Raw genomic sequence first — 21,682 nt, forward strand, 5'->3', positions numbered from 1 at the left:
GAGTCACTCTGTGGGTGTGAAAAGTGCTTTTGACCACAGAGATGTCTCTCCATCGATATTTTTATCTTAACAGCAGCCATGGTTTCTGGCTTGGCATTTTAGGGCTATCGATACATGGCAGCAGTCCTGCTCCCAGGATGCACTCCTCGGACAGCTTTCATAGTGTTGTATGCATGATTGGCCCACAGGGGTCAGTCAGTGTGTCTCTGTCCCTGTGGCCTGCCTCCTGTGGTACCTCCTAAGATCCCAGTTTGGTTCTGGGAGGCCAAGACCATTTCTTGAAGGTCAAGTCAGAAGTCACCAACAATTCTTTTCCTTTCTTTCTTCTTCTCTTTTTCCTTTTTTATTTGAGACAGGGTTTCTCTGAGTAGCTGTGACTGTCCTGGAACTCACTCTGTAGACCAGGCTAGCCTCACACTCATAGAGTTTGCCTGCCTCTGTGTGCTAGGATTAAAGGCATGTGCTACTATGCCTGGCTTCACTGGCAGTTGTTAATCTTTCTGTCTTCTGTGTGCTTCTCTAGCTACATGTCACAGTGGGTGTGTGCGCCTGTGCATGCGTACATGCAGGCAGCAGGCATGCAGTTAGCTCTCCTACCCTGTCTTTGCTGTTGACTGCCTTCCTGACACCTGTGTATGCATGGCTGTGGTTGTCCCAGCTGCTTGCTCTGCCCAGCACGCGCTCGCTCTTGTGTGCGCGCGCGCTCTCTCTCTCTCTCTCCTCCCTCCCTCTATCTCTCTCCCTCTCTTTCTCATCTCTCTCTCCTCTCTCTCTCTCCTCTCTCTCTCTCCTCTCTCTCTCTCTCTCTCTCTCTCTCTCTCTCTCTCTCTCCTCTCTCTCTCTCTCTCTCCACACACACACACACACACACACACACACACACACACACACACACACACACAGGCTTACAGCAGCCCAATGATGGCGTTCTATATTCACTGTGGTGGTCATTAGTATCTGCCTTTTGCTCCATTGCAGAGCCCTGGTTGGGCACCTGCCATAGGCAGAGCGGAGGGAAGTGGTAGTATGCCTGAGGCATAGCTGTAGCTCTGCCCTTCTGTTCCGTGTGGCAGCAGCTCCTTTATTCTCTCTGAGGCCCAGTTCCCTCTCTTTGAAGACTTGTTTATTGACTTTTATTTTATGGTTATTTTGCCTACAAATATGTCTGTGCACCACATGCATACATGTATGTCTGTGAAGATCAGAAAGGGTGTTGGATTCCTGGAACTGAAGTTACAGACAGTTGTGAGCTTCCATGTGGGTGCTGGAAATTGAACCTAGGTCTTCTGCAAAAGCAGCCAGTGCTCTTAACCACAGAGCCAGTTCTCCAGCCTGTATTCCCAGCTCTTTAGATGCAAGTGAGCTGGTCTTGTCTTTGCCATCGAGGATAGGGGATGAGTTACATGTCTCCCAGGGCTTTATGGTTGATGACTTGGTAAACACTGTGCCTGAATTTTGGCAGTTCACATATAAAGGGCGTGAGTGCAGTGTTGAAGGAATTAGTCTATTAAGTGGTGTAATAGCTGGCTTCAAAATTCCCAGAGGCCCAGTGGGGTCAGACAGGCCTGACTGTCTGGGGAAACTAACAGTTGCCATTTGTCCTAGGAACAACTGGGACCCAAGGCGGCAGCGGGCGTTGTCCTTGAGCTCTGCAGACAGCACTGATGCCAAGCGTACTCAGGAGGAAGGGAAAGACTGGGGTGGAACAGCAGGTGTGTCTCGTGTCCTCAGAAAGGTTCCAGAGCCTCAGCCTCCTTCCAGGAAGCTTCACGGCTGGGCCTCAGGCCCCGACTACCAGGTACTGTGACCCCAGGGTCTGTGCCTGCAGCCTGGTATATCCATGGAAACTTAGCAAATGCACACTCTTTCTCCCTCTGTCCCTACCTGCCCCCTCCCCCATGCACACAGACAGGGACACACACAAGGATCCGGGAGAGAGTTCCTGAAGGCAGTGGTGCCTCCAGCCACTGTTTTGAGAGCTTGTACTATGTTGATGTCAGCGGCTGGTTTTTCAGAAAGTGCTGGGTCACATTTCTTCTCTTTTTTTCCTTTCTTTTTAAATTTAATTTTAGTTTCCGTGTGGTGTGTTGAAGGTCAAAGGAGAACTCTGTAAAGTTGGTTTTCTTCTTCCATCTTTATGTGGTTTCCAGGGATCAAGTGCATATTGTCAGTCTTCAAGACAAATGTTCTGCTTCCTGCGCTGTGTGCCTAGCCCTCCCTTATTTGAAACAGAATTCGATATGAAGACTGGCTGGGCATGGTAACATATGCCTTTAGTCCCAGTACTGTCGAGGCTCTCACTGCAGGCCATGCTAGTGTCTCCTGTCCAGACATTGGTGTTTTTTTAAGAACTAGAGTCAAACCTGAAAACGTGTGTCACTGCTTCACTGTGGTGCATACACCAGGCGGCGATCCTGCTGAAGCCCTCTATGTATGATGTCACCTGTGATCGCTTGGCGCCTTGCCCATTCCACAGCCTTTCACAGGTTCTTCAGTCTGGAGCTTTGGCAGAGGCCGGGCCCCTCAGGCTGGCTTGGACTCAGGCTTGCTCATCATCTTTGCCCAGATTGTCTGGGCTATTTTCTGGGTTCCTCCTGGCTCTGGTGACTGGCACTTTGGTCTCTTGGTGAATGCGATGCTGCCAAGACTCAAACACTGGACAGTCCTTTCTCTCCACTGATTGAGAGGCATGGGGACAGCGTTGAGACTGGCTAGCCTGTTGTATTTGAAACTGTGTGTGTCTGTATGTGTGGGATGTGTGTGGGAGAAGGCGTGTGGAGGTCAGAGGACAACTTCCTGGGGTTAGTTCTTCACGACCACCTTTATGGGAGCCTGGGGACCGAACTCAGATTGCCAGACTTGGCAGCAAGCACCTTTACCTGCCGAGCCATCTCACTGACCCTGTTCATCCTAGTTTCAATATATTCGTTTATTTCAGCAATTGATAAATCTCTGATCATCTGGTGTGAGGAAGAAATTATCTTTGATTTCACTCCCTAGCTTGCGTCCTTGGTGGTCTCTTGTCTGACGTTGAACTCTTTGCTGTCTGAGGGAAACCCATTCACGGGGTTCTGCTGTCTGGGTCAGGGTTTGCCAGAACTGTAGCTCCTCTGAATGCTGGGTAACATTTAGAACACTTGTTACCATTGAGTGTCGCTGCTCTTGGGCCTCTCACTGGGGAGGAGCTGGGTGACACATGGGCATCTGACTGTTCTGTTTCCATTCCTGTCTGTATTGAAAACCCAGAATGTAAAGGGGTGTCTCCAGTTCTGAGGACTGTTTGCAGTTCTTTGTCATTACATTGTATGTGTGTATGTGCAGGAGCTCAGGAGCTTGTACCTGTGCTAGCCGGTGATCTGCCCTGCTTAACACAGGGTGTTTGTTGTTTTTTCTGTTGGGTATGGCAAGCTAGCAAGCCTGGAACACGGGCTACAGACAGACATGCTGTGTGGCTGGCTTTGATGTGGATTCTGGAGTTTGAACTTGGGTTGTCATGCTCGTACAGTTAACATTTTTACCGTCAGCTCCTCCTTCCTCCAACAGAAACCATGTTGTCCTGACACTGATGCTTTGTTGGTCATTACTGTGTGTGAATAGTTCCATTGCACAGATGCCCTCTCCGGTCCCCACACGGGTCACCTTTGCTCCACAGTCTGTACCACGCCCTTATCCTATGGTGGTCCCAAACCAAGCTACCACTCACAGTGCACTGCTCACATCCTGCTGGGGTCTGGCCGCCCAGCCCACTCAGAGACTGTGACTCCCTGGCAGCTGACACACCCACCTTTCCCGCCACACCCAGTGATTTGTGAGTGAGCAAGTGCTGGGAAAAAGAGAAGAACAGTGTTGGGAATTCCAATGAGAAATGTTGCCCTCCTCGTGTCCAGTGTCCAGGCTGCTCCTGTCTTCTCGGTGTTCCTGGGCTCTGTGCTGGCTGCAGAGGACACGTGGAACAGGCATCATGCCTCCCCTCCTAGAGATGCCGTGTCGCTGAAGGCTTCACAGTGAATGTGAACCCTCTGAGTCTGTGTAGGTCTGTGGGCAGGAGATATCAGGTTTAAGAATATAGAAAAGTGAACTGAAGAAATGGCTCAGTGGGTAAGAACACTACCCTTCCAGAGGACCCAAGTTCAAGTCCCAGCACCCACATCAGGTCACTCCAGCTTTGGGTAGCTCTGCACACCTGGTTTCTCCTGGCACTCAAGTACACATCCCCAACAGACATAAACATATAATAATAAAAATAAATCTATGGGTATTTTGACTACATGCCTATATGTCTGCACCACATGCAGGCCTGGATGCCGTGGAATTGGAGTTACAGACAGTGTACAGCCAAGCTGTCATATAGGTGTTGGGACTTGAACCTGGGTCCACTAGAGGAGTCCACAGTGCTTCTAACTGCTGAGCAATTTCTCCAGCCCAATAAAATAAGTCTTTAGCAAAAAACAACAGACTGCACAAGGGTGGGTTGTCGGCATGGCCCAGTGGGCACGGGAGCCTGCTGCCCAGCCTGCTGACTCACTTGAGTAAGACCCTCGAGACCCAGATGGTGGAGGGGAGAGTTGTACATATAATGCGCACACACATGTGCACATGTACGTACATGTGCACACGTACACAAACACACATACACGAAATTCCTTCTTTAATGTAAGGGCTGTAGGGATGGCTCAGGTGCTGAGAGTGCTTTCTGCTCTGCCCGTGGACCTGAGCTCAGTTTCCAGTGGCCATCAGCTCATAGCTGCCTCTAGGAGACTCAATGCCCTCTTCTGGCCTCGAAGCCGATAGCTCTCACATGCAGTTACACATTAAAAACTGGTTTTTGAAAGCTGAACAAGAGTGTATCTGAAAGGATCAGGTGACTTGTGAGGTGAGCTGTGAACTGGGGAGTCATAGCGGTTTCTGAAGCATGGGCAGATGTTTCGTTAAAGTGAAAGGATAGTGTTTCTTGTCCAGTACGAGATGGAGTGTCTGAATTCCCTGGCTGCACCTCAAGGTCTCATTCATCGGAGTCGCTTCTGGATCGTGAGAAATCAGTGGTTAGAAGGTACTCTGTAACTCTCACACGTGTTTGTTATATAGAGGTGTGGTTCCCCTACAGGGGGAGGCAGGCCTTGCCTTTTGTGTTTGACATCTTGGACTGAGGTATACAATTGCTTGGCCACCACTCAGAACAGAAACTTACTTTGTTGTGGCTGGGAATCAGCTCTCAACTTGTGGTTCCTGCTGCCCCGGGCCTGTGGCAGTGTTGGTCACTGCCTGCAGACCAGTGGGACATATTTCTGGTGTTTAGTGTTTTTTCCAGGCACCTCAGCACCCTCTTTATATTGTAACTGACAATCAGCAGGAGATTTAGGAATGGAGAAAGTATCTGAAAGAGATGGGTTTTTTTTTTTTTTGTTTGTTTGTTTGTTTGTTTTGTTTTGTTTTTGTTTTTAAGATTTATTTACCTTTTTTATTTATATGAGTACACTGTAGCTGTCTTCAGACACTCCAGAAGAGGGCATCGGATCCCATTACAGATGGTCCTGAGCCACCTTGTGGTTCCTGGGAACTGAACTCAGGACTTCTGGAAGAACAGTCAGTGCTCTTAACCACTGAGCCATCTGTCCAGCCCCCACCAACCCCAAGGGATGTTTGTAATCACGCCTTTTCATTACTGTAGATGCTTGGATTTGAAGTCACAATGTAGGGCTCATGTATTGTCATGGGGCCCTTTGGTGCCTCAGGAAGGATGCATGTTACCTTCTGCTGCTGTTGACTCACCCGCCCTGTGCCCCTTTGAGTCACTGACAACATCGGTTACTGTTTTCCTATTGTCAGGCCCAGGGGGAGGGAAGAGCCATCGACTCAGGCTTCTGACCTGCCCCTCACTCCCTTCTTCTTTTGGCAGAAGCCCACAATGGGCAGCGTGTTCCGACAGCAGTCTGTTGAGGACAAGGAGGACAAGCCACCCTCACGGCAGAAGTTCATCCAGTCAGAGATGTCTGAAGCTGTGGAACGGGCCCGAAAACGCAGGGAGGAAGAAGAGCGCCGGGCCCGGGAGGAGAGGCTGGCTGCCTGTGCTGCCAAACTCAAGCAGCTAGACCAGAAGTGCAGGCAGGCCCAGAAGGCCACTGAGGCCCCGAAGCCAGTGGAAAAGGAGGTCCCCCGGTCCCCAAGCATTGAGAAGGTCTCCCCACCAGAGAATGGCCCTGTTGTCCGCAAAGGTGAGAAGATTCCCTATCCCATAGCTGGGAGCCTTGAACCGTTGACTCCACTTCACTGGCTATGAGGTGGCCAAACCTGTGGCTAAAGCACATTATACTGGGAAAAGGCAGAGACAGAATCTCTTTGAGTTAGTGTCAGCCTGGTCTGTATAGAGTTCCAGGACAGTTGATACAGAGAGAGACCCAGTCTTAAATGCATACACACGTGTGCACAGATGTGGGCCTGGGACCTTGTCTGGTCCTAGCTCAGCTGTTTTTCTAATTTTTAATTTGTGTGGTGTGTGTGTGTAGGTCAGAGGACAGCTTTGTGGCGTTGACTCTTTCCACTTTTACGTGGGTTCGGAGGCTGAACTCAAGTCTCTAGGCTTATGTGCTAAGTGCTTTTACCCCCTCGGCCATCTTGCCACCCTATCTCGACATTTTAAACTAGTTGGGTAAATGTCTTGCATATCTGCAAACCATTTTTTTCTGATCTGTAAATGTATTAGGCTGGCGAGGTGGCTCAGCAGGTAAATGAGGTTGCCCCTAAGCCTGATAGACCGGTGGTGGGACAGACAGCTGTACATTATTCTCTGACCTCTGTTACGCTATGATGTGTGTGCGTGTGCATGCGTACACAAACATAAATTCATTTCAAAGTGTAGGAGTGGAACATAGCTCAGTGGTTGCCCCAGTTGCTCTCACGGGTGACCTGCGTGTAGTTCGCAGTTCTCATGTGGTAGCTCATAACCATCTCAACTCCAGATCTAGGGGATCCGATGCCATCTTCTGATCTCACTGGGTGCCAGGCACATACATAATACTCGCAGGCAAATGTACTCATACACATACATTAAAATAAATAAATCCCACCAAAAGTTTGTATAACCTGCCTTCCAGCCTGTGAGGCCTGTGTCAGGTGCCTTACTCAAAGCTTCTGGCATACAGAGACTCCAGCTTGCTGCTATTACTGCTGCTGTCGCTTCCTGTGCTGCCCAGCCAAACGTGTGGTGGAGAGCCTGTGGAAAAAGGAGAGCATTGTTTCACAGGAAATGAAAAAGGGTCTTTCCAAATGTTGGAGTGTTGGCAGTAACAGTTCCAGAAGGATAGCTGCAGTCTGTGCTGAGCCCAGGACTAGAGACGTCCTCTAGGAAAGTATCAGCTGTGTTCTGAGACAGTTCCCCCCGTCAGCCCGGATAGACTCTTGCTAGCTTCAGCCCCTGTGAACTACTTCTGCGTGTGTTGAGGTGTTTGGCCGTCTTACGATACTAGTGCTCTTCTGGGGTCAGGGAAGTGCAGGTGTTCTCATGATGACTCTCTGCAGCTTGAGTGGAGGCTACCTGTCTCATGGTGCTTATGGCCATGGCAGTACAGAAACTGCTTTGAACATGCTGTTAGTTGGCCCTGATGAGTGCATGATCTCAATGGATCTTCCCTCAAGCCCCGTGGAGGAGGCATGGTTACTCTCAGTACTCACAGACTGCTTTGAACAAATGGGGCTGAGGAAAGGCCTCAGGCTTCCCACCAGCAGTTGTTGAATCCTTTGTTTGGGTGATGAGTTTGCAGGTCCCTGAATTAGGGATGCTTTCTCCCTTCTCAGCTCCCTTTATCCAGTCACACCACAGTCCTATACCATTCTGAGCTGACTCAGCTGAATCCTCACCTGGTTTTTTTTTGGGGGGGGGGGTAGAACCTTCTAACGGCTTTGTGGGAAATTCATAAGCCCAAGGAGTACTTGGTATGGGCAGCTGGATCTGGGTCAGTGAATGGACCACAGTGGAGTGTGTGCAGCAGTAGACAGAGCACTTGCTATTCACCATACAGTTGCCCAAACTCCTGTGAACTCACTGTGATTTTTTTCCTTCCCTGTTCCTTAGGCTCCCCAGAATTCCCTGTCCAAGAAGCACCCACCATGCTCTTGGAAGAGACACTGGCAACTTCCCCCACAGTGGCCCAAAGCAACAGCAGCAGCAGCAGCAGCAGTAGTAGCAGCATCGAGGAGGAAGTCCGGGAGGCTGGGTCCCCTGCACAGGAGTTCAGCAAGTATCAGAAGTCCCTTCCTCCCCGTTTCCAGCGCCAGCAGCAGCAGCAGCAGCAGCAGCAACAGGTAAACTTATGGATATAAGCACAGAGCAGATGCTCACGCCCCTCACAATAGTACCCTTATGTGTCACAGCCACCATCACAGATGCCAGAGGTGATACCTCAACACTGGGAATATCTCCCCATCAATGGAGGCTCTGCACATGATTCAAACTCTTTTACACACTGAGGCCGGTACTCTCTGAGCTGCATTTGCTGCAGCTTGTGGGGAGTCTTCACTCAGAGTAGCATCCTTCTGATCCCATCCAAACATACTGGGGCTTCTGAGTCCTTCGTAGCCTTCTTCATGTCTCAGGAGTTACTGGAGAGGGAAAGTCAGCTTTGGATTGAGGATGTCCGTCTTGAAGGGTTTGTGTTGGAGTGCCAGGGCTCCCACCCAAACATTGCATGGCCAAGTTGGGTAATGGCAATCAGTCATCATTGGCAGTCTGCTCTCTTCTTTGATAAACTAGAGACACTGGCTGCTTGCCTCAGCAGAGTGGAGAGCTCTGGCATTGGCACCTGAGAGCGTGTCAGGGCCCATGTTGGCTTCTGAAACTTTCAAAGGGGCCTGATTTTTGCTCTGGAGGGTGGCATCATAGCAGTCCCTGGGCCCTGGTGATTTCCTCTGCTGGTACAGCCTGTCAGCATTTGTATAGTCACTGGGACTGGGTATGTAGCTCACTGCAAGAGTAAGATCTCCCAGCAAGAGTCAGATCTAGGGTTCAGTGTTTGATACCCAGCATACAGGGGAAAATGGCAGCCATGTCTAGGAACCATGCATTTTGATGGAAACAACTGAGATGATGGGATAGCTGCTGGAAGCCCAGCAGCTGGCCTATAATGTCTTCATCTGAAACTGTTTCAGAATGGGTGTGCCTTAGAGACTAAGGATTTCCAGGGTCTTCTTTAATTTCCTATGACCCCACCCGGTTTCTCTCCTTTGGGGTCAAAGGAAGCATGGTGTCGGTATATAAGTACACACAGTCACTCGAGGCCGGAGTGGAGGGCCCAGTGGGCAGAGTTATCAGTCACACCTGCTGAACCAAGCAACACTAGTTGCTCTTGCTGGGGATGGTGGAGGGGGACAGTGGCTATGTGTCTCTCCTCAAAAGTATGTGAAATCAACAGGGCAGGTAGGCTGGGCTGATCCAGTCCTCAGGGACTGCAGTTTAGCCAGAGGGTGTTGTGTAGACTGAGAAGTTAGACCTCATAGTCCTCATGTCAGTGAACTGCAGTGAGTGAGTGCTCCTCAGAGGCTTGCTGTGGGCGCCATGAATTAGATTCAGGGCTGGTTGGGTGGAGTCAATGTCTCATTGCTTTATAATAATCAATGGACGCCTCAGAGCACAGCGAATCAGCAAGCTACATGTAGGCCGACCTCTTACGGTTTAGTTAGACAGCTACTGTGAGAGCAGAAGAAGGAACAGGAGTGTTTGTGGGAGCAGACTGGGGACCTGGTCAGGTCTGGTAGCAGCTTCTTTCCAGAGGGAGTGTGCCCTTGTAATGACACCAACATGACTCCATCCAGTTCCGAGGGACCTCAGCCCAAAAGCTGTAATAGGCCTGGGAGCTGTGGACATTCTTCTTTCTGGTTTTCTGTTAGTGGCCTTTGTGTGCCTGTCCTGGAGGGTGGTACCCTGAGTTCCTGCGTGCCCACCCTCATTCACTGCTTGTCCTCTTCCCCAGGAGCAGTTGTATAAGATGCAGCACTGGCAGCCGGTGTACCCCCCACCTTCTCACCCCCAACGCACCTTCTACCCACACCACCCCCAGATGCTGGGCTTTGACCCACGGTGGATGATGATGCCCTCCTACATGGACCCACGCATCACCCCGACTCGCACACCCGTGGACTTCTATCCCTCAGCCCTGCATCCTTCAGGTGAGCCCAGGAAGCCCAGTGAATGGACAGTGAAAGGGTGTCACCACCAGTTAGGCCCATGGTGGTCCAGGCTGGTCCCTTTGTCAGGCCTTTTGACTGGTCTTGAGTTTTACAAAGATAGAGACACAGTTCTGCTCTTGTCAAAAAGTTATTGGGACCTGAGTGTGGGGTAGAGGCATGTAATTTCAGCACTTGAAAGGCTGAGGTGGAAAGATGGTGAGGTTGAGACCAGCCTGAGCTGAGTATCAAGACTGTCTCTGAATAAAGCAAACCAGTCAAACATTGATGGGTTGCGAATGACGTGTGTGTTGTCAGTTGTGGTCCCTGCATCCTAGCCGTGATCATTTCTTCCCTAAGTCGCTCTAATGCTTTCCGCTAAAACCAGATTTGGGGTTCGTCGACCTTTTGTCTTACCGTATCCTTCCTTTTGTAGCTAAAACTGTTGGATGCTCACTTGTCTCTTCTCCTCACTTATAATGTATATGATCTTTTTAGTGCTGTTTCCAATGTTGCTTTGTTGGTCACGTGATGTCTTCTCAGCAGCAAGCTGAGTCTCACTGTCCGGTAGTATGTACCACAGGCTAGACTGTCAGGTGGCCTCAGTCTGTCTCTCTCTCTAGTCATATTGAAGTAGTCCATAAAATTGTGCTTGCCAATTGTGTTTTACAGATATCCGTATCATTCTTTTTAAAAATTCCTTTGATCAGTTACTGATGGGTGTTAAGATTGCTTGCCACAGGATTGGAAGTTTCATTTAGTGGTACAGCACATTCTATTAGTTTTCATGAGGACTTGGGTCCAACTCTAGCTTCAAACATACAAATAAATAAATATCCAGTGTGGTTGTGGCTTTATAAACTTCCTATAAGGACTGTGTGTGTGTGTGTGTGTGTGTGTGTGTGTGTGTGTGTGTGTGTGGCAGGGGGTGTGTGCTGGGTTTTGTTTTGTGGTGTTTTTTGTTTTGTCTCTGTAACCCTGGCTGTTCTGGAACTTGCAGTGTAGACCAGGCTGGCTTCAAACTCACAAGAGATTAGCCTGTCATGTCTGGGATTAAAGGTGTTCACCACACCCGCTTTTTTGCTTGTTTTTGAGGCATGGTCTCTCACTGTAGCTCAGTCTGGCCTAGAACTCATTATGTATCCCAGGCTGGCCTCACATTCATCAAAGTCCTCTTGGGTCGGCCTCCATGTGCTGAAATTACGGGCTGTGGCATTATACCCGGCAAACTGTCAGTTTGTGCTTCTTGTATCTGGAAACCCATAGAAAGGAATTGGTTGTATTTTCTGTCTTTGCTACTTTGGCTAAAAGTAACATAATTGTTCCAGGTTTCTTCACTATTTGTTTGATACCTTTTATTCCAGCTTTTTACTGTTTACTTTTCTGGACCCTGGTTTTTAATACTGTATCTTTTCTTGTGTTAAAAGATGCTGACTGTAAGTCTGTAGCTTTTAGTTGCCAAAGCTTGTTCCTTTAGGTTTATCGATATGTTGGGCATTGTGGTGTCAACCTTTAATCCCAGCAAGTGGGAGGCAGAGGCAGGTGGATCTCTGACTTTGAGGCCAGCCTGGTCTACATAGTGAGTTCTAGGACAGACAGAGCTACACAGAGAAACCCTGTCTCAATTGCTTTCCACCCACCACCCCCAATAAGATTTTTTTTCTTCTTGGACTGGAGACATGGTCTAGCAGTTAAGAGCACAGGCTGCTCTTTCAGTTCCCGGCACACACGTGGTGACCTCTTCTGATTAGGCCTTTATAGGTAACAGGCAAGTATTCATGTACATATGTGCATGCGTACATGTATATGCAGGCAGGCAGACACAAAGAACAATTTTTTTAAACTGTCTCTATTCGTCTCTGGTCTTGTGTTGTTTATGCTCACACCCCCTGTCTTCCCTCTGCCCCACTTCCCGGGTGGGTGTTAGTTGATCTGAAACCTCTGAGCTTGTGTCAGCCTCCTGCTGGGTAATCCTTCTGTTATGGACTTTGCTTCCAGTCCATTTCACAGGAAGGTACCAGCCCTGAAGAAGACAAGGTTTGCTCCCAGCAGGAGACAGGAGAGAGGAAAGAGGTTGCCTCTGTCCGCAGTTCATGTCTCTGCACACATGTCTAATCCACCTTCTTATTTTAGTGCCTGTATATTTTTGAAAGTAGGATTTGCTTCCCAAATTGTTGTTGTTTTCTGTATTTTTCCCTTCCACCTTTTTTTGCTTTTTTTTTTTTAATATGTGTTTTGGGAGTCGGAAGGTCATCAGAAAGAAGGTCTCCTTCCACAGTGTGGGTTCCAGGAAGCAAACTTGGGCTTGGAAAAGCACCTTTACCCATTCAGCCATCTTACCAGCTCCTATTTTGTAATTTTTTTTTCTTTGTATTTAAAGACAGGGTCTCACTATGCAGCCCTTATTGGCCTGGAACTCACTCTGTAGACCAGGGTGCCCTCAGACTCGAAGATCTGCCTGCCTCTGCCTCTGGAGTTTTGGGATTACAGGTGTACACCACTATACCCAGCAAGTGCTTAATTCCTTTCTTTAAACCATTTTTAAATCATTAAAATATAAATTTTAATATTCTGTGTTCTTCTGGAAAATGTCAGCTATAGTATACTGCATTCATATTCATTCTGGCCATTTTGGATTTTAAGTTCAGACCTGGTGAGGTCCTTTGAGCGCCATCCTCTCAGAGCCCTCCCATCCTTACAACCAGTCTTGGCTAATCTGGAAGACCTCTGCGTTCCTCAGGGAGGCAGAGAGTAGAATACACCCCTCCTTGAAACCCAAAAGAACAAAAGGTCTCCTGAAGTTTGTCCAGTTGTATCCTTCCTGGGAATTCCCTGTACCAAAGGACACAGGCTTTCTAATGCTCATAGTGTTTCAGAGGCACTGAAAGTCTTACTTCTGGTTGTGAGAGGAGGCTGACGACAGGCCTGCAGACGTGGAGAGACTGGAGAAACCTGATGCATCCGGTAGATTGACATTACCCATGTCCTAGTCCATCAGAGCCACTCCAGGCTGTCCCTCCCCAACAGCCAGAATTACCAAATACAAAATGTAGAGTGTCCTTGTCCATCTTCCCATAGGGATATGAGGAAACAGAGCTAAGTCCCTGTCTGAATCTTCCTAGGAGTGCTGGCTGGCTGGTTGTTGTGTGCTGGCTGGGATTTGGGTCATCCAGTCCATACAGCTATGCCTTGTTGTGGAATGCTCGCTCACCAGCCCTACTGGGCTGAGATCTGGCTTCTGTTTATTGTATCATTCTCTTTCAAGTGGATTCTTGTTCTGGGAACCAGCATTGGCTTCTAACGGCACACGCAGGTCAGATGGTATGTATGCCTGTGGGCCAGCAGGTTCCCCTGGTCAGAGTAGGGTAACGACTCAGTTGTTTAAGGGATAGCTGCTGTGTCCATGTGGCGTTAGGACAACTGCCTCTTTGGAGGCTGTGTTCTGCTTTGCGGCTGCCGCCAAGCAGTCTGTGTTAGATGAGAGAGCTTGATCCTTTGCCTTCTTCAGGACTGATGAAGCCCATGATGCCCCAAGAGTCCCTCAGTGGGACTGGCTGTCGCTCTGAAGATCAAAACTGTGTGCCCTCACTCCAAGAACGAAAAGTGACCGCCATCGACCCAGCTCCTGTGTGGAGCCCAGAGGGCTACATGGCACTGCAGAACAAAGGCTACTCACTGTCCCACCCGAAGTCTGCTGATACTCTGGCCATGGGCATGCATGTCAGGTGAGCTTCCCTCTGTGGCTGAAGGAAGACTCCGCAGTCCCAGTGGAGGGCCCTAGGAAGAGGGCCAATCCCAGCAGACATGGCCTGGGGTGGGTCGGGAGGAGTGTAAGCAGGCGTGCTTGAATGTTTGATGTGAGTGGCTCTCTCTGATGGCCAGGCTGAGGCACAGGAGGAACCCCGTGGTCGTCGAACTGTGGACATGGAGTAAAGGGGCAGTGGGTGGGCTCACAGGCAGGTGGGTTGAGAGTGGGGTCCGGGCTTGCTCCTCCTGTGTGAGTACAGGAGCTAGCCCTGCCACTCCTAGGCCCAGGCTCACGACTCCCAGGCTCCAGCTTGTTCATTGCTCCAGGGGACTGCCAGCTCCTCTGTCTTCAGGGTGGTGCATTGAGCTGCCACTGACATCTCCACGCTCACGGACTCCAGGGGCCACCGAGCAACGTGTCATAAGCTAGACCAAATGTTTGTGTTTTCTTTTCTTTTTAAAAAACTTTTTTTTCTTTAAAACAAAACAAAGCAAAACAAAACTAAGCCCTGTTCAGCATGGAGGCCAGGAACCAAGCTCCAATCACATTGACTGATTTTTCTGGTTCCTTTTCAGGAATGAAAGGTCTTACTCTGCCTCCCCCGGAAGGTCAGGGGGCATAAGTGCCCAGCGCGATCTCTTTGAGGAGAGAGGGGAGGAGTTCTTGAGTGCTTTTGACAAGAAGGCCCAAGCAGACTTTGACAGCTGTATCTCTTCTCAAAGAATAGGCCAGGAGCTTTTATTTCCACCCCAGGAAAATGTTCAGGAGGTGGGTGCTCCTGGGGGTTGTACCCCAAACCTCAGGTGTTCCCCATTGGAGCCCGACTTTGTCTCAGCTGAAAAAAAGCCAGAGTATGGCAGCTGGGATGTTGGCCACCAGCCAAAGGCTGCCGACACAGCCAACAGCGTCGAGCTGGAGGCACCCCGGCAGGAGCCTTCCTTTCATGTTTCCTCTTGGGATAAAGAAGGGAGCCCCAAGAAACAGCCAAACCCAGAGCCCGAGTGGACACCCGAGCCCCGGAGCTCCAGCAGCCAGCACCAGGAGCAGCCGGGCAGAACCCGGAGGTCGGGACCCATCAAGAAACCTGTTCTCAAGGCCCTGAAGGTAGAAGAGAAGGAGAAAGCACTGGAGAGGGTCAGGCAGGGCCTTGGAGAGGAGAGCTCCCAGCGGGCCACAGAGAAAGAACCCCTGTGCAGGGCAGAAGAGGATGAGGATGAGGAGAACAACCCTGCCCTAGCCAATGCCTCCTCGGCCCTGGAGGATAAGGCTGCTACCCGGGCTAGTTTTGGCCAGGAGGCTAGCAAGCTGGATGAAGATGCAAAGGCTGATAAGACCTGGGAGAGCAGACCCCCAAGGGAGGCCAGTGATATTCCCCCAACCAAGAGAAACAACTGGATCTTCATTGATGAGGAGCAGGCCTTTGGGGGCCGGGGCCAGGCCCGTAGCCGTGGCCGTGGCTTCAGAGAGTTCACTTTCCGGGGCGGCCGGCCTGCAGGCAGCAGCACAAGTGGTCTTTGTGGCACCGGTGTCCTTGGGTCTCGTGGCATGTACAGTAGTGGCCAGCGCAGCAACAGAGGCAGGAGCCTGCGTGACTTCCCCCCTCCAGAAGACTGTCCCAGAGCCAAGCCAAGGCGGCGCATCGCCAGCGAGACCCACAGTGAGGGCTCTGAGTACGAAGAGCTTCCCAAGAGGCGCCGGCAGCGGGGCTCAGAGCCCAGCCATGAGGGCATGCTCACAGAGAGGGATGAGGGTGCCCTGAAGGACTCATGGCGCTCCAACAGGACTTACACCGAAGACCAAGGTGGTCTAGACACCCGCAGCCGGGGACCTCGGACATGCGGGAGAGCCCTCCCACCTCGCCTGAGCAACTGCAGCTATGGCCGCAGAACCTTTGTTGCCAAAGAATCTCCCCACTGGCAGAGCAGGAGCCCAGGCAGTTCCTGGCAGGAATATGGCTCCTCTGACCCATGTGGCCCACGGCGAGCCACTGACAGAGACTACATACCAGACTCCTACCGACACTCTGACACATTTGGCAGCAGGCTTTTTGAGGACAGCTGCACAGAGGACAAGAGGTCCTTTTATCAAGATGACCATGGGGCAGATTCTGAAAGTGCAGAAAACAGGCCCTTCCGTCGGAGGCGGCCCCCACGCCAAGACAAGCCCCCTCGCTTCCGGCGCCTCCGTCAAGAGCGGGAGTCCCTGGGCCTGTGGGGACCTGAGGAGGAGTCCCATGTGCTGGCAAGCCAGTGGCCAGGCCGGTCCAAACTCTGTCCCGGGGACAAGAGTGGCCCTGGAGGTCACAGATCCCCAGAGCTTTCCTACCAGAATTCTTCCGATCATGCCAATGAAGAGTGGGAGACTGCCTCTGAGAGTAGTGACTTCAGCGAGCGTAGGGAGCGGCGAGAAGGCCTTTCTGCTGAACCCGAAGCACAAGGGGATGGTGGCCTCTCTGGGGCCAGTTTGGGTGAAAAGAAAGAGCTGGCCAAGAGGAGCTTCTCCAGCCAGAGGCCCCTGGCTGACAGACAGAGCCGCAAGCTGGAGCCGGGAGGGTTTGGGGAGAAGCCTGTTAGGCCAGGTGGGGGCGAGACTTCCCCCCGCTGCGAGAGCCAGCCTCTGAAAGTCAAAAGGTAACACGTCAGCACCATCTCGGGTCCTTTGTCGTTGTCGTGTTCGCAGCAGCATCAAGTCCATGCATGCACGCCCTGCCGAGCCAGGCGGCCCTAGCCGCTGTGTGTGAGTGTCTCCATCACTTGCTCCTGCATTGCTTGTCTGCTTCTCCATGGTGTGTCATTGTTGATGTTGTTGTTGTGGCTTGATCAACTACACCCAGAGTTCCCCATGCCCCCCTCTCCAGAGGCCTTCTTGTGACTGCTGTGCTAGCCCGTGTTCCCAGAGTCCAACCTCTGGATATAGCTTCGACTCTACACTGATGGCTATTGCCTGTGTGTGGTGCCTGCCAGCTCTGGTCATATGGAGGTCACTCTTGCTCCTAGTAGCCCTGCTTCCCTCTTGCTGCCTGGGCATGACTGGAGCCACCAGGAACAGAGGGGAGCAGGCTGCTTTCAGCCAGAGCCTGCTCTTCTAGAAACTGAAGCTTTTGGCGTGGCCCATTGGGTATTGGCCCATTGCCCAGGCTGCCTATGGGGAGAATATGGGCTTGCTGCCCAATCAGTGCCTCAGATTGAGATGTCTGGGGTGCAGAGATTGTACCCCTCCTGTCCTTAGAATTGAGAGTTCACAGTTCAGGTGTACATATTCCAAAGAAGTTGACTCAGGAAAGTGTCTGTTCTTTTAAGTGTTTGTGTGACCAAACTCCAGCCCCAACAAGGCATCATGAATGTGTCCAAGAGCCCTGCAGCTGAGGAAGCCCATGCTACTCTGCTCTGTGGGCCAGTGCAAAAAGGCCAGGCCTTCTCACTGCAGTCTGTGAGAACCGAGGGCTGGGAAGAGGGTGCTCTAGCAGCCTTCGTCCTGCCCACAGAGCTGGGCCAGCACATGGCGCGCACTGTGGCCGGCTCTTGTGACCTTTGACGGCTCAGTAGAAGGATCCAGAACTAGATAGCTGCTGTGTCTGTGTGTGGGCCTTGTGCATTCAGAGTTTTCTATTGCTCTTTCCTGGCCTTTGAGTAATAGAGAGTTCATGGGCACCTCCTTCCTTTGCAGGTCTCCAGATGAGGCCTTGCCTGGAGGCCTTGGAAGCCACTCACCCTATGCCTTGGAGCGGACCACTCATGCCAGCTCTGACGGTCCTGAAACCACCAGTAAGAAAGCAGACAAAGAGGTTTCTTTGGCTGCCCAAAGGGCTGCTGAGCAGGAAGAGGCCCGGAAGCAGTTTGACCTGGGCTATGGAAGTGAGTTGGGGCTCTCCTTTGGAGTGAGGGTCAGTGCAAAACAACCTAGACTCCTGTCTTATGATGCCTCCAGCTTTGCTGAGCCCCCATGACATTTATATAACTTCCCAGACTTAAAAGAGGGCATCCAAGGCCATATGGCTAGCAAAAAACATATACATATACATATGGGTGTATGAGTCTGCATCTTTAAAGGCCACCATGCTGCCTGAGCACCATAGCACCGATGGGTTGTGTTTGCAGTGTCTGCTCACATGGGCAGGAGAAGGGCAGGGCACCGAGTCTAGATTTCCACAGGCACTGGAGAAATTCCTCCTTGGTAAGTGGTTTTCTGAGGCAAGCATGCGTCGGGTGACTGTTGGGTGCTCTCACCTTATTCTTTCTGTGACCTTTGGTTCAGACGCTATCATTGACAACTGTGCATCCAGCCCTGGGGAAGAGAATGAAGTAGGCTCCATGGTGGGCGAAGGTTTCATTGAAGTCCTGACCAAGAAGCAGCGCCGCCTGCTGGAGGAGGAGAGGAGAAAGAAAGAGCAGGCTGCTCAGGTAAGCCCCGAGGGCCAGAGGGCAGCATGGAAGAAAGGGAGGCATACCTGTCAGGCATGCATTGTCTCCTTGTACCTGTCACAGATGTCCTGCAACAGACAGTAGAAAATGGAGTCACAAAGAAGCTGACCTGTCTAGACTCTAACAGCCGAAATGTGACCAGCCAGGATAGACAGAGATCAGACTCAGAACCTCTAGTCTTCCGCTTCCCTTAGTGCCCCAGACTAACTGGGTGACTCCTGTTCTTGCAAGTCACAGGGGTCAGGAACCCTGTACAGAAATGCTTGAGGCTAGACACTGCAATTGGCCACTTCTGTCAGACCACTCCTGTTGGCCAGTCTGGCTATCCTGACAGTATACCCTGAGCCTGGGTTCTCGGCATCTCAACTTAGTTTGGGTAATAACATGAGACAAGAGATGTTTCCTAGGAGACTGCCATCAGTCGTGTCTTAAGGCTGGATTGCATCAGCTCCTCTTCCCTGCAGGTACCTGTCAAAGGTCGAGGCCTTTCATCACGGATTCCTCCTCGGTTTGCTAAAAAGCAGAACGGCCTGTGTCTGGAGCAAGGAGATGTGTCTGTGCCTGGCAGTAGCCTGGGCACTGAGATCTGGGAGGGCAGCAGCCAAGGTGAGTGGGTGCCTGCCTCGGTAGAGTCAGGGCACTTTCCTGAGACTCACACCTCTGGGCCATCAACATAAGTGTGTGATGACCTATTTCCTGGGCCCCAAGCAGAGTCAGTTTTGAGCGAAGGTCACCTGAACTGAATTGCTGTGGCAGTCACAGAAGGGCAGTATATCCCTGGCTCCCGTATTCCTCCAGTAGAAGAGCAGAGCCTGTACGTGCCTGCCACCCTAAGGGAGGCATCCTGTTTCCTTATCTAGTGGAAGATTGACAGATGGCTTGTAGGGAGTAAGGGATCCCCTTCCCCAACATAGAGAAAGCCCTCTGAATCCCTCCCTGTTGTTTTCTGTGGATGGAGAAAGTTCAGACTAACAGAAGTGTACCTTCCTTCTTGAAAATTTTATTTCCTTAAAGCTTTTTGGTTTGTGTTGGTGAACTTTCACTTTAAAACATAAAGCCATTGCAGTTGATGAAGTTCTTCTTGAAGGCTTTCAGTGAGCAGGGCCTGCACAACAGTGAGCCTGGGAGAGCGTAGAGCTAACTAAAGGTTTTCTGTGGCATATAAGGGAGCTAGCTAGGACCCCCACCGCCCCACCACCCCGCAGAACAGTAGCTGACCCCAGGCTAGAGCAAATGCCACAGTGGGTCTGTGCCTTTATAGTTGTCACTCACCTTTCTGGTCCTGGTGCAGAACAGCACTCCTCAGTGACGTTCAATAGCGGCTGGAGGACACTTGCTTACCATGCCACCAGTGTTCGGCAGCCAACATGCTGGCAATGCCTGAAATACCCTCAGCCAGGTGGGCATGGCAGCATGCACCAGACTGACGCGCAGTGTCTTCGAGGGGTCAGGCTTCTACGGGGTTTCCATTGTTAGAGCAGGGTTCACATGTGCTTCATCCTATGCAAATGGTTTTCTGGGCTCTGGCTCGCTGGCTTTGGATGCTGGGAAAGGTCTGTAGGGTACTCACCGAATTGAGCCGTACCTTCCTGGATCATTCAAGGTCTTGAAGTAGCTGTCTGCTCCCAGTTTCAGTGCAGGAATGTTGCCATAACAGAACTGAGAATTGTAGTGAGGCAAACCAGAGTGGTTGAGTGTGCTTTCACTGAGCGTGCTGGCACATGCCTCCAACCTCAGCACTCAGGAGGCAGAAACAAGAGGATTGTGTGAGTTCCAGGTCAGCCAGAGCTACGTGAGATCCTGTCTGAGGAGGCTGGTTGTTGGAAGAAGCTCTCAAATTAGTGCCTGTGTGTCAGATTCATTCACAAAGCTGTCTGCGGGCAGTGTGCCCCACAAGTCGGAGGGTGGGGGCGTTCTATCAGTTCATCTTTTCAGTTGGTGTTCACTCCAATGGAAAGGAACCCACAAGCTCGTGTCTTCCCAGACTGCTTGTCCCCCGTTGATGCCCTGACTCTTGCCTCCTTTCCTTGGCAGCCCTCCCTGTGCAGGGCGCCACCAGCGACTCATGGAGGACAGCTGTCACTGCCTTCAGCAGCACTGAGCCTGGCACCTCAGAGGTAAGTGCCACCACTCGCATGTCCTGGTGCTCTAGCATACTCACTGGTGGCTGGGCCTTCTCAAGGTGTCTCTAGCTTGTCACCCTCTTCAACTTTGGTTTCTGGTTTCTGTGTGGTCCCTGCAAGAGCAGAGAGACACGGAGAGACTCCTGGATAGGAAGCTGGGTTGAGAGCCACCTTTGAGCTGGTCTGCTCTGAGTGAAGTGGGTTTGGTGGCCTTGTGTTAGATCCATGTCGTGTCTAGTGATCTTGGCTCGGGTAGGATCATGCATTCATTACACTGGGCGGGTGCTATGGGCCACTGTCGGGAGGGCAGGTCTGGACTTTGGAGGTTGGTGGTTGGGGAGGACAGCTGGCTGGTGCTGTCCACAGGCTGCTTCCTGGATGCTTGTGCTTTGCAGTCTGGGATCAGGAATCTAACCCATTTTGTGCTCTGCACAGCAGGGTTTTAAGAGCAGCCAGGGAGATAGTGGTGTTGACTTGAGTGCTGAGTCCCGGGAGTCATCTGCGACCTCCTCACAGCGCAGCTCCCCATACGGTGCTCTCAAGCCAGACGAGATGAGCGGGCCCGGCCTGGCGGAGTCCAAGGCCGACAGCCACAAGGAGCAAGCTCAGAAGCAATCTGAGCACAAGGTAACCTGGAAGAAAGAGGCCCTTCTTTGTTTTGTCTTCCTCGATGCTGAGGGTACCCGGAAGCATGTGTGTCTCAGCCCCTCTGCTTTCCCACCAAGGACTCAGAACAAGGCTCTGGACAGAGCAAGGAACACAGACCGGGACCCATCGGCAATGAGCGGTCGCTGAAAAACAGAAAGGGCTCGGAGGGGGCCGAGCGGCTGCAGGGGGCCGTTGTCCCACCTGTTAATGGGGTGGAGATTCACGTGGACTCCGTGCTGCCTGTGCCACCCATTGAGTTCGGAGTCAGTCCAAAGGTGAGCTTCCCTTTGTCTTCTTTCTCTTGTACTTGGATGAGCACTTAGAGTTGTCCCTAAAGGAGCAGGGGAAGCTAGGAGCTGAGCACTGTGGGAAAATGTTAGGACAGAGGCAGGGGTGAGCAGGTGCTACTGGATTGCTCTGTGGCACCAACGGGTAAAGCTGGGTGGGCTCAGAGGCCAGCCAGAGGGTAGGGGAGACAAGTCAGGTGGCTTCCTTTCTTGTGTGTGGTCCCTCCGTGTGGCTCTGGTCAGTGCAGAGTGGACACTGACTGATGTGGGCCTGGGGGCAGGTGAGCTGGTCCGAGGCTC

At 51.4% G+C, this 21,682-nt stretch overlaps 1 protein-coding gene across 11 annotated transcripts in view; it reads left to right on the forward strand.

Annotated features, from left to right (window-relative positions):
* The window catches only part of Prrc2b (proline rich coiled-coil 2B), an 82,981-nt gene that overhangs the window by 47,070 nt on the left and 14,229 nt on the right, over positions 1 to 21,682 (forward strand). For 5 of the 11 annotated variants that reach the window (XM_034494211.2, XM_076928483.1, XM_034494205.2 and 2 more), the window contains exons 11-22: positions 1,606 to 1,798; positions 5,897 to 6,212; positions 8,069 to 8,298; positions 9,963 to 10,158; positions 13,664 to 13,880; positions 14,479 to 16,533; positions 17,570 to 17,757; positions 18,158 to 18,303; positions 18,789 to 18,930; positions 20,359 to 20,441; positions 20,883 to 21,074; positions 21,152 to 21,370. In XM_034494211.2, coding sequence (XP_034350102.1) covers positions 1,606 to 1,798; positions 5,897 to 6,212; positions 8,069 to 8,298; positions 9,963 to 10,158; positions 13,664 to 13,880; positions 14,479 to 16,533; positions 17,570 to 17,757; positions 18,158 to 18,303; positions 18,789 to 18,930; positions 20,359 to 20,441; positions 20,883 to 21,074; positions 21,152 to 21,370 — 4,177 coding nt within the window. The remainder of the gene's footprint in view (positions 1 to 1,605; positions 1,799 to 5,896; positions 6,213 to 8,068; positions 8,299 to 9,962; positions 10,159 to 13,663; positions 13,881 to 14,478; positions 16,534 to 17,569; positions 17,758 to 18,157; positions 18,304 to 18,788; positions 18,931 to 20,358; positions 20,442 to 20,882; positions 21,075 to 21,151; positions 21,371 to 21,682) is intronic. The other 6 variants (XM_034494209.2, XM_076928485.1, XM_034494208.2 and 3 more) reach the window with 5 other exon arrangements.

Source organism: Arvicanthis niloticus, chromosome 2 (genome assembly GCF_011762505.2).
Source record: "Arvicanthis niloticus isolate mArvNil1 chromosome 2, mArvNil1.pat.X, whole genome shotgun sequence".
NCBI lineage: Eukaryota > Metazoa > Chordata > Mammalia > Rodentia > Muridae > Arvicanthis > Arvicanthis niloticus.